Here is a 12785-nt window from a genome sequence, read left to right on the forward strand (position 1 = left end):
AGTCAAGTTTTGGCAATCAATAAATGTTGTTGATGATTCGGTTTCTGTTTGGTAATTCACGAACAGCACTCATTCAGCCGTCTACTCTTTGCGTCTGCTAACGCACACTGAGACGGGCCGCATTGCAACGCATAACATCGCCGCAAAAATACGCCTGGCTAGTGATGCGCCAATGCGTTGCGATGCGGCCCGGTGCGGCCAGCCTGAGGTGTGCGACAGCCCATACAAAATGTAAGAAACTGATTCAGGAGAATTTTTGTTATGCGTTGCGGCCCGCCTCGGTGTGCGCCTATCTTTAAACGCCTATGAAGTGTCACGTGGCGCGAAGTAGACCTTTACACCTTACCTTATTTTAAAACGTTTATTTTATTACAAATATAAATTGTGAATGTTTAACATTGCGAGTGAGTGATATGTCGGAGGTGAAAAATAAATAATAATTGTTTTATTACTAATAAGTAGATTATTATTATTTTATTGTAACTAATGTTATTTGCATGCAATTAAAAACTATTTTAATGGCGCAGAATGTGAACTTATCGCGCGTGTACGCAAACCTTTTATTTTAAATTGAAATATATTTTATTCAAATAGGCTCAATAAACACAGCACTTATTTACATATTAACTAACGTAATGCATCAACCACCAACATTCAAATAAATATATAAAATTGGCTTTCTACTCATGACAATAATGTGTACTTTTACATATATACTAAAACTTCATATTAATATATTAGTTAGTTATTAATAGGTATCTAATAAATTAAAGTTACGATATTATATTTCGTAAAAAGCTTGAACATCGGGGAGGATATATGCTACTTTTTAACTTGATATTTTTAAATGTTAAAAAAGAGTAACTTCTGAGTTTTCTGCCGGTTCTTCTCAGCAGATCTGCATTTCGAAACGGCTTCACTTAATATAGTTCGTTAAATGACGATTAAAAAGTGCTTTTAAAAGCCTACTCGAATAAAGTATATTTTGATTTGATTGATTTGCTTTGATCTATACTTAAATCTACGAAGTACGAAAATACGCGGGTAAATCTAGTTTTATTTATTGCCTGTTATCATTATAGTAAATTTCATTTAGTTTTGCTGGATATTATTATGAAAATCGAACAGAGGACAAAACAGAACTAAATAAACTACAACGCAATCGACATAGTATTATTGTACCGATTCCGTATTCCAATTTCAAAAATATATAGGTATTTTTTTTTTTTTTTTAAGAACGAAAATATCCTTTGGAACGTGTTCCTACAGCCTTTTCTTATCATGAAGGAATAAAAACAGATAAACAGCTTTGACAGTGTGTTGACGCAATATCATCGCTCGAGATCTTGAATAATCTAAGAACTAGCTCGCACTGGTGATTTTGTCACGGTGACTATTTCGTCACTCTTGTCGAGTCCATGAATATGTACAGATGCAGACACAAATGTAACCCAATTGTCACGTCGTAACGTGCGCGCAACTTCATACATATTCATGGACTCGACAAGAGTGACGAAACAGTCACCGTGACAAAAATCACCAGTGCGCGCTAGTTCTAAGGTATTAATTATGTGTATGTAGTTAAATGTCATTTTGAATGTCGATGTAGTTGTTATTTGGCAGTAAAATTAATTGCCTATATGTGGTTGCTAGAACACAATTAAAAAAAAACATAGTTTTATCGAATAGATTTATTCTTACAGACAATTCCATTATATTTTTATTTATTCACTAAGCACATATAGTTAGTAGTATGTACTGAATATTAACACTTACATTAAAGTACATACATATTTTATGATCCTGTTTTACAAGCCTTTGTATTGATTTTTGGTTCACAATTCGATATTTTATATTTACTTTTAAATTCTTTTATATATAATTAATAATAAAAGAACAATTGTTATCAATTACACTCTGACCTTGTATATAGTATTTGAAATACAATTTTATTTACAAAATAATTTATTTTCAAACCAATAGATGTCGCTATAAAACAAAATTTAAATTTCGAAGTGAATATGTTCTGAAAGTACCTCAATATTTTTTTATCAATAAAAAATAACATCCTATTTTTCTACTAGCAAGACTTTTTTATTTCTCGTTTTCAAGGAGATTTGTGAACGTTGATACACATGAGCCTGAAATACAGCCAACACAGCTTACCTCGTAATATTTCCTTTCGAACTCAGTACACGATTAATTATTACCAACACAAATTAAGCATACGAAATCCTTGCTTGGTCTGTACCCCTGGGCGATTTACCTGAAGTCAATTTATTGACAATACGAATTTAACGAACAGTATTTCTAAGTAATTTATGAGTAGTATAAGATTCCAGGTATTTATGCGAAAAATTGTGCTCTTTGAACAAAAACTTTTTGTATATAATTCTTGATCCGCAATCGGTTTTAAGAAAAACAGTATGATAGGTACGTAACTATTTAAATAATTACTATTGTCAAATAATTTGCTACGAGTGGTTATCGAGTCATCGATTTAATCGATTTCCAACACCGTCTCATTGTAGATTAATTAATAAGGTCACAGATTCGACACTCAATCATAGCGACAAGTCATAAGATAAGTACAAAATGTCTTAATTGTCAAATCAATCCAAAGCACTTACTGCCTTATAAATATTGTTTTGTTAGTGTTTCGTTAAAAAATTGATTTCCCTCTTTCTATCGTCATTGATTTGTCATTCGAAAGAAGAAGACAAAACATAGTTTAAAAAAACCGTTATAATAAACGAAGTCGTAAATATTTATATGAGATATAATGAAAATAAATTGTATTAAATTTTATGCAAATTGTAAACTCATTTTTCAACAGACTTTTATTATTTGAGTGTATTTGTTATCTACATTTCAATTACAGATAAAAAAGTCGTGAACCAAAAAACAATATGGAATCATTCGTCGTTTACACCATAATGTTCCCTTAATTACAGAAATGCATTCGAAAAATATTTCACGATAATAGACAATAATAGGTATATTATATTACATTTTTTACATCAAGCATTTGTAGATTTGCAAGCTAATAAAAAATATTAAAATAAAAACCGCCTGTCTGAAAAGTAATAACAGTGTAACAGATGGAAAAAAATTAAAATTAATAGGATAATCTTTTTATTTATAATTATTAATTTATCGTGTAAAACAATTAATGTAATAGTGCATATAACTATCTATAACATTTTAATCTATAAGAATGTTATATAAATTATAATACACGAAATCCCAGCTATATAATGTTATATACAAAATATCATATTTACATAGACATTTTAACCAATGTATCCGTCTATACATACCCATTTAATATTTATTTATCTAGTCATGTACATAGCTATAAAAATGTTTTTTTTTTAGAAATTAATTAATAAATACACAAAAAAATTAAAACGCGTAACTACTCTTAAAATAGGAACCAAAAGTATCTCTAATACTCAAACGCTAATTGTAAATAAATTAATTTCTTTATTTAACTTAATGTAGGTAATATTGATATTATAAAATCTTTTTCTGTACACTATTCACATTTATATAATAACAAGTTAATTGCATATAAAATGCCTTAAATATCGGAATATATTAATGGCTAAGGGTCGGCTACTGAATTTAATATAACTTCAAAATAATTAATTGATAAATTAAAAAATATTTCAAGCTAAGTTACAGAGCATATTCAAGCTAATTTATAAACAAAAAATCGGACAACTTGAATATTGTTAGGTCCGGTTTTTTAAATTTAATATCTGTGTAATGTTTTACACACAGATAAAACATGAACTAAATAATGACGGCTGTATGGTTTGTTAGCCTTAGCATTTCATATAAAATTTGTCCATTCAAATCGAAAAAAAAAATTAAAATTAAATAAATTCCTTATGTAAAACACTTTTGGCCGTATGTCTCATACGCTTTGCCATGTAAACGTCACTTCGTTATAAAATCACTCAGTCCACTTAAAAACCCGTCGAGCCGCATCAGTCGTGGTAGTCTCGCGGCTCCGGCTTCAGCTACCACACCAGACCCTCGGGATGGAGGGGTGGCGGGGCGTCTCCAAAGGTGAACTCAGGAGACGAAGGCCGGGGGAGAACGAGGTGATCCGGGGGAGGGAATTGCTCGGGGAACTCGCCGCCCTGCAGCGTCTCCATGCCACCTGCGAAACGACCTGCTCTCGTTAAACTCTGACACATTTTTGATGCAGAATATTCAAAAACGGAATTACATTTAATTAAAAAAAAAATAGTTGAATATAAAATGTTCGAATTATAAAATGTATTTTATTGAGTGGTCTGTGCCACTGGAACCAACCTGGCTGATTGAATGGCATCGACGGAGGAGGATGGAAGAACGGTGCATCATGGTGAAACGGCGGGCCATAGCCAAACTCGAACTTGCCATCGGCTGTCGCGAAGTATGGGAACCCCGGCGGCCCTTCCTCCAGGCCTCCAGGCGACAGATTCATTGGGAACCCTCGCATCTTGCGGGAGGACCCGAAGAATGGTCCTCTGCCCATTGATGTAAGCTGTTTCAGACGCCGTTCTTTTGACCGCTTGTTCTGGAACCAGACCTGTGGCAGAAATTCCCTGCTTAGTTTTAAATTGTAGGACAGTTTAAATTATTTATTGACTATTTATACAAAAATAAAATATGTTATTATAATAGTATAACAGTAATGAACAGGTTTATTTTATATTAGATTTATTGCCGAGTAAAATATCGTTTGAAGTCTTTAGTACTTTAAATTTCTCTGGTTAGGTACCAACCGCTCATCGGATATTCTGCCGCCATATAGCAATACAAAGTTCTGGTCTAAAATTCAATTTCATTTTTTTTTTCACTTAGTATTCTTACAGAATAGTCCTACAGATACCGAAACCAACAATCCAAAATCGCCTGAATATACTATCGTTTGCACACGAAAATAATAATTATAGTTGCTTGGAACAATTCCTAAAGCCTTCGTTTCGTGATTGTCTCCATTTGTGCGTGATAACAGAACTGAGGGTGTCAATAGCTTAATATGATTTTTTTGTTTACCAAGCGTCAGCCTTCACCACACACCACACAGAAGTCTTATTGATATATTATAAACAAGTAGTCACATGCTTCTTCTCTCGCGTTTTAGGCTGTTGGTTGTCATGTGTCAGGCAAAAAATGTAGCCTACGGCCTCTCTTGGAGTTTAAGTTTGCTTCATACCAAATTTCATCAATGTCATCATTCGGTGCAGCGATTTAATCGTTAAATAGTGATAGGCAGGAGATACGTTGAAAACTCGTTGAAAAGCTCGACTTTTAATATACCGAATTTCGGGTATAAGAAAAACTCTTAGCAATTGGTCTTGTAAGTTTCAAATCGTCAATTTTAGTCAGCTAAAAGACATACGATTACATTTTCCGAATAATGTACAAGAGAATGATAAAATCATGCCTAGACGGTCGTTCAGAAGTCATGGTATATTTGCCGCGTGCCGGCGCGAGTCTAATCTATAACGCGCGCGATATCGCCTCACGTGTGAGACCGCCATTACATTAGCTATGCTCCACAATGACATAGTTTAAGAACATGACAATGGCATTGATATTTTTCAGAAAACATTGAATAGGTATGAATAAGTTAGCGCTTATAAGCTATCATTAGAATAAAATCACTTTTATGTTATTATATTTATATATTACTAGTAACCTAAACCGGATTTACAATAAGGATCTTTATAAAAGCTTAAGATCATCTCGTTTTTTGTCAATTAAAATTTTCGGCTTTTCTACATGGGTAACCTTTCCCCTTGATTCACTCTGTTTAATGATGAAAATTAGACTCAAAATTGTATTACAACTTTTATAGACAGATAATTACTAGACCTATATATTTTAATATATAAATGCTTAATCATGATAATACAATTTATCTAGCGGTAAACCAGAAACAGCAAGAAGTTATATCAGAACATTATCTGCCTGAAATAAGATCATACACTTCTTAACGATCTGAACAGCACAGCACATAAGCACACTCATTCTCTTTATAAGATTTGAAAATGGAATGAAAATCTGACCCAACTTTTAATCTTCGTACTGTTGCTGGACAAAAAAGCCCAATAAGTTTGAACTATGTTAATTCAGCATTCGAACTCTATACGTCATTAGTAGTCACTTAGTCTTGCCACTAAACTAACGATGCTCTCAAAATATATGTAAATCGAGTACTGTACCGCATCCTCATTTCATTTTCTTACTAGATTAATTAACAAGTGTGAAATAACAAAATAAATCAGCTACATTTAATCCATCAGTACGCCATTTCACACACATTAAAAAACAATTTGTTTTTCCATACAATTTAAATTAGTTGCTATAGATAAATAAGAAAATTACATAGCTAATGCTGTTAAACGGTCTCGTTGTCATAGATTGGTCTTGATGAAGGTTCCGCATCTTAATGGTGAATAAGTAGATTTTGTGCCGTTTCGTGTGAGTCCTTAGTCACTTAATGTAAAAAAAGGAAAGTAACAGCCTGTAAATTACCCAGTGCTGGGCTAAGGCCTCCTCTTCCGTTAAGGAGAGGGTTTGGAACATATTCCACCACGCTGTTCCAATGCGGGTTGGTGGAATGCACATGTGGCAGAATTTCGATGAAATTAGACACATGCAGGTTTCCTCACGATGTTTTCCTTCACCGAAGAGCACGAGATGAATTATAAACACAAATTAAGCATGTACATATAAAGTGGTGCTTGCCTGGGCTTGAACCCGAAATCATCGGTTTAGATACGCGCGTTCTAACCACTGGGCCTTCTCAGCTCAGTCACTTAATGTAAAGTTTTAATTTTCGCTTAATGTTAGGTTAGTAATATGATCATCAATGGCTCGGCATAACTAGGAGAATAAAAAAAACAACTTTTGAAATTCGAATATGCGCTTCTCTTTCTAAAATTTGATCAATTAAAGAATATATGCCTATGTTACCTTATTCATTTTCGGTACAAAATAAGTAATTTTATTCATGTAAAAATTGTGTAGGGAAACTTTGTCCACTTTATATAATATCGATAATGTGTCGGCATTTTTCAGTGCCCAGAACCGACGCTAACGTTGAATCTGACTGAATCTAACTTGTGTGTCCTTTTCCTGGTATACTGTATATGTATACTGTTATGGTTGTCAATTAAGCAGAATAAAAGGTGATTATAAGATGTGATGTGCTAGCCAAAATACCATTACAACTATTTCCAAAAAAGGGGTATATGCCTCTACTTCCATGGTGGTCCTCCCAATAATACCTTACTGGGCAAAAGTCTACTTCCAACTTTTTAGGAGATTTATACGTTGTATTTGATTTATTTGATTTATTTCTATTACTCGATAGTTACAGCCATGATAGATGCTACTTTTCAAAAATAATCGTCACAAATAATAATAAAGTATTTACAAGGAGTTAATTACTTTTCAATTTACAACGAAAACATTCCTAACGTTTCAAGTAACAGTTTTACAATTGAATTGACAGACCACGTTCAATAGTGTACTGAAATATTTAAAAGTTTTGATCATGTTAGGTCAAGGCGAAACAGCAACAATGAAATAGAATAGATATAAAACATACGGGAAACAAAGCGTCATTGTCGATCCTGCTGAGCGTTTGATCTCGCCGCCCCGGCTGCGCCTACGCAGCCATTTGCACAGAGAATACATTTACAACCTGTTACTCACAACCTACTCTATTTCTCGCCGCATATTGATTAAAACATCCAACGAGATATTAAAATCGATTGAAGTTACAACAAATAATATTGATACTCCCATGAAGTTTTCGAGACGTTTAATTATTAGCCGGAAGCTGTTTGCATCTTTATTGATATCTAACGTTAATCTCTCGTGTAAGATACTTATGTTTTGGAATCTCAATGATTAATTATTGAGGTTTTAAATTTATTAAAACAAAATGAGACAAAGGTAAGAATAGATTATTATAATTGTGGGTATATGTAACGAATGGGTATATACCATTATACATAGATGGTATATCTACCTTAGTCTTTCTGGTTCTTCTTAGTAAAGTCTATATTCATTTTAGTACTGATTCAAAAGTACTAATCTATTTCATATATATATAACTTGATTACTGTCTTTATGAATACTACATATATATTTATAATAGGTAGGCGGATTGGTAAATAGATCAAATAATGGTAAGTCACAAGCTCTTTTCGGTAGAATCTACATTCCGAACCGATGGTAGCTTCACTTATATAGTACTTTATACTTATATATTAAATGACAATTCAAAATTGCTTGTAAAAACCTACTCGAATATATTTTGATTTAAATTGATTTAACCACCAAAATACCCACTAATAATTATATTTAAATGTAAAGTAATTTGATGACAGGAACTGAAAGTATGGGTAGAGATAGACTACCTCAAATCAATGTAATAAGAAATATTTGAGGTATATCTAACATTATAACTGCGTTTGAGTTCCATGGCCACGTTTTAATATGGTCGATTCCTATTTCATAACATCGTGCGTTTAATAAAATATCATTGAATTTAATAGGTAATAAAATTTGTAACATGTTACAAAACCGCCGACAGTAGCTATGGGGCCTTGAGCGATCTGATTTTCTGTACGCCTATTCTGATAAAAATTATACCGGTTGAAATCGTCATCTCCCGTTATTCGTATTATGTTCGTACTTATTACAGTAATTACTTAATCGCCGGTCTCGTGTATTAATTCCAAAATGTTACCAACGCGAGCATGTATACATTAAATTATTAGCGATTATTTTTTACGATAATGCATTTTATCAAATGTATATATTTATCAAAGTCAATATTCTAGAGCGTAATCACAAGGCATGGATTGCAAAATTACATTTACATGTTTAGAAAACAATTGATACTAAGTTAAATGGGAAAGTTTCTTCTGAGATTCTTGACGGTTCTTCTCGACAGAATAAATAGAAACTGGTGATAGTTTTAAATTTAATTTAATTCTTTAAATTGGTATTTCAAAAATGCAATATTAACTGTCTTGAATAATGAATATATTGATTTTATGTAAGATTTATTTAAGTGTAGCATTTTCTTAACTTATAATAAAAAGTTGAATTTTAGGACAGCGTATGCATGCAAGCTTGTAATTTCAATAGATTTATTGTTGCAACGTATTGAACCCGTTTTATTTACTAGCAAAGAGTCATTATCGATATTCAACTATATATTAAGTAAAACCAAAAATAGATTGAATTATGAGTATAGGCTTCCTCGCTAGCTCAGGTTGGGCCGAGTGACGATGCCTTCCAAAGGTTCCGGACTGTTCTGCGCCGCGGGACGCCAGCCCGAACAAGCTACGTGGTGTTAAACACTATATTTCATACATCCACCGCTGAGAGGGTCCATTCTTTTACCACAACTCTGACGCCTTATAAGCCTCGTAAAACCTCAGTATTAAACACTCGTATTACCAACACCAGCTTAGAACTTCATGATTTTAATGAAACTATCTTACTCAGAATGAACTAAATTACTACAATTATTTCGTTGTTTAGTTGTTAATCATAAATGTTTATACGCGATAAATTGTTAGGAACAGTTTTGGAATTTACGTTTGCAATATACTTGGCTACGTAACACAAACAAATAAGGTTGAGGGAATTTATTTCTTGCCGTACATTGTGCCGTACTGTCGTATGGAGAATGACCCGATATAAAGAGATGATTAATAAGAGATCGGTACGGACATTGTTCTCTTTGGCCTCAATATAAATAACGACAAAGCCCCTACCTGCGCACGGGCGCCCCCCAGCGCTAATGAGTCGACATTACCGCACGAATAAACTACGAGCGAACGCTGTCTATAAAATGTACCATCGGCATAATTCGGCGAATTTTATTATGTTTCGTACATTAATTGCGGGGATTATGATACAGACACATATCGACGGCGGACGATAAACATTTCCTGCATAAACAGACTTATTGAAGTATTTTTTTTATAATTGGTAGTACAGAAATTATTTAAAAAAACTACACAATAAATTTCGATGCAAAAGTGAATTTGTTCGTTAAAGATTGATAGTTATTATATATTACTCGTACTACAAAGAAGTATAAAAATAATACGCATATAGGTATAAGTACTAGCGACCCGCCCGGCTTCGCACGGGTACTTGATATCTAACTTTATATAATGACCAATATACATAATATCATTATAAATCGTAGCCTATGTGTTATTCTGAAGTATATACTATATCACAATAAAATTTCAGAGGGTAACAAACATATATACAATCCTTAGAAACATCCGCATTTATAATATTAGTAGGATTTCGTATCTTTTCTTAAACATTAGAAACGGCGATTATTTGTCTCGCTCTTCCTAGTATTAAGTTAGAGTTAAGTCTACGTATAATCTGGCGGATGAGGTGACTGAGGTGAGCTAGTAATTTGGGCTTAGAGATTTGAGAGCGGCCCAGCGGGCGGTCGGCTCCCTACCGCGACCGACACAATACCTAACGTAACTATAATACTTAAACACCGAACAGTTGTTCGAGGCGTGCATTTTGTTTTCATTTTTCTTTCCATAAACAACGTCATGCGCCATATGGGAACGACGATCGCAAATTTGGACGCCCCAGTGGTTTTAAGGTGTACTAGATTTGCAATGAACAAAACACAATCAAATATCGTATGAGTAGACACATACATAACTTATATTTATAAATATATATAAATATATTGGAATGTATAAATTAGCCCCTTTGACTATATTTAATAAATTTAAAAATATATACCAATTACCTAAGTAATTATAACATTCTAAATTTAAATTAACCGGGAACAAATACGCACACATGTACATTTAAAAAAGGAACACAAAAGACGGTGGCGTCACTGAAGACGCGACCACACTGCAAGCCCTGCATGCGCCATCAACAGTCAATTGGCGTAGCAAAAGGTAAAAAGTAAATTATTTCCGCGCACCTCTATACATCTTACTTGCATGTTCATTTATAATTAACAACAGAGAAATAGAACTTAGATTTTGCTTTTTTAATATTGTATATTTCTTTGATGACATGGATGTTTGGCTTTTGGTACTTATAATTAAAATAATATTGCATAATCTATAATAAAAATGAGAATTTATTATGAAAGTAACTGAATAATCTATAATGTACAAACGTAAATTTCATGTTCTTGTTTTCAAATAAAATACAAGTTTTTATAGTAATGATAGGCGGATGGGCAAATTGGCCAACGAATGGTAAGTCACCGTCCAAGTCATTGTCCAAGCCATTGGCGCTGTCAGTAATATTATTTTTCTCCTTCTCCTTACATGGCCAATGCGTCACCAACCGTACACTATTATTATTATTATACTGGCTCACTCATAACCAACAACACTAAGTATTTCTGTTTGGCAGTATACCCAAAACGAACCTTACACAAAGTCCTACCATCAAGTAAAAGTCGAGTCCTACGACAACGTAATGTTACTACGCAAGGCACCAACAGTTTAGGAAATAAAATCACTTCAGTCGTTTTCACGGTCAATAAAAGCGCAAAATCTCATTCGTATTCCATTATTACGAAATCGTGATCAAGATCGTCCAACATTTTTACGAGTGTACGCCGCTGACAGACAGTTAAAGATTTAAATACCATAACTAATAAATTAAATAGCTAATACCGATTGAATATTTATAACTCCATTATTCTATTATACTGTGGAATAGGCGACAATTACGATTTAATTTAAAAAAAGAACGCCTTCCTAATCTGATGTTAAATTTACGAAAACGTCAAACGTCATATACAAGTTTTTTTTTTTTTTAATTTATCAAATGATTATCTGGCAAACGTGTAACAATTTAATGCAAACCATGTTAAAATTTTAATACGTAATATTTATATAGTGTTGTGCGTCATAATTAAAAAGACGTTAAAAATATTCGGTTGCTCTCCGCTAAATTTACCATGCGTTTTGGTCGTGTACAAGCCAAGATTAGTCTTATTTTAGTTAATTAGAAACCGTCGTGTGTTTCGTTATTCTCGTACGCTTTCTATTTAAATGTAACTTTCTCATATCTCTTAGTATTTGTTTTATCATTTTAATTAAAGGTATTTTTTGTTTGTTCTTTGTTGAAACCGTCTTTCGTGAATCAATTTTGATTAAATCAATTTTAATTTTACTCTCATTTTAAATTGATATAAAAATATATTATTATTCCTTTGATAAAAACGTAATAAAAGCTTATTAACGATGTAATGAGAAAAAATTGACTTATTAATAGACACAATTTTACGTTTTTATCACAAGGAAAAGATACTACAATAAAAAACAATTAAATAAATCAAATTATTTAGATTGGTGAGATGTGTTTTAATTTAGATTAAAAATCTTCCCGTTTTCCAAGACGCTATGATTTAAATGAACTTGTGACTTTATAATGAAACAAAGTGATGCTTGCTCAACAAATAGTACGTAATACAAAACTTTTGTACTACGAGAAAATTGTGATTACAGTAAACAAACTAGAAATGGAATCGTACCAAACAGAATCATTTTAATCCTTATATTCGTAATGGTAATTTCACCCATATTATTAATTAAAACTATATATTTAAAAAAATGTCATTGTTTTATAATTATTACAATATTAAATAAAAAAAATTAAACTACAAGTAAAAATAGGCATAATACTTTTAGCTTTCGGCATATACAGATTAAAAATACTATATTTTTTTTACACTTAAA

At 32.5% G+C, this 12785-nt stretch overlaps 1 protein-coding gene across 4 annotated transcripts in view; it reads right to left on the reverse strand.

Annotated features, from left to right (window-relative positions):
* Positions 1-1673: 1673 nt before the first annotated feature.
* Positions 1674-12785, reverse strand: part of LOC124533287 (LIM/homeobox protein Lhx5) — a 55055-nt gene continuing 43943 nt past the window's right edge. For 3 of the 4 annotated variants that reach the window (XM_047108501.1, XM_047108500.1, XM_047108498.1), the window contains exons 6-7: positions 4327-4585; positions 1674-4183 (exon numbers count right to left, since the gene is read on the reverse strand). In XM_047108501.1, the coding sequence (XP_046964457.1) occupies positions 4029-4183; positions 4327-4585 (414 nt within the window). In that variant the 3' untranslated portion in view covers positions 1674-4028. The remainder of the gene's footprint in view (positions 4184-4326; positions 4586-12785) is intronic. The other variant, XM_047108499.1, reaches the window with a different exon arrangement.

Source organism: Vanessa cardui, chromosome 10, assembly GCF_905220365.1.
Source record: "Vanessa cardui chromosome 10, ilVanCard2.1, whole genome shotgun sequence".
NCBI classification, from domain to species: Eukaryota; Metazoa; Arthropoda; class Insecta; order Lepidoptera; family Nymphalidae; genus Vanessa; species Vanessa cardui.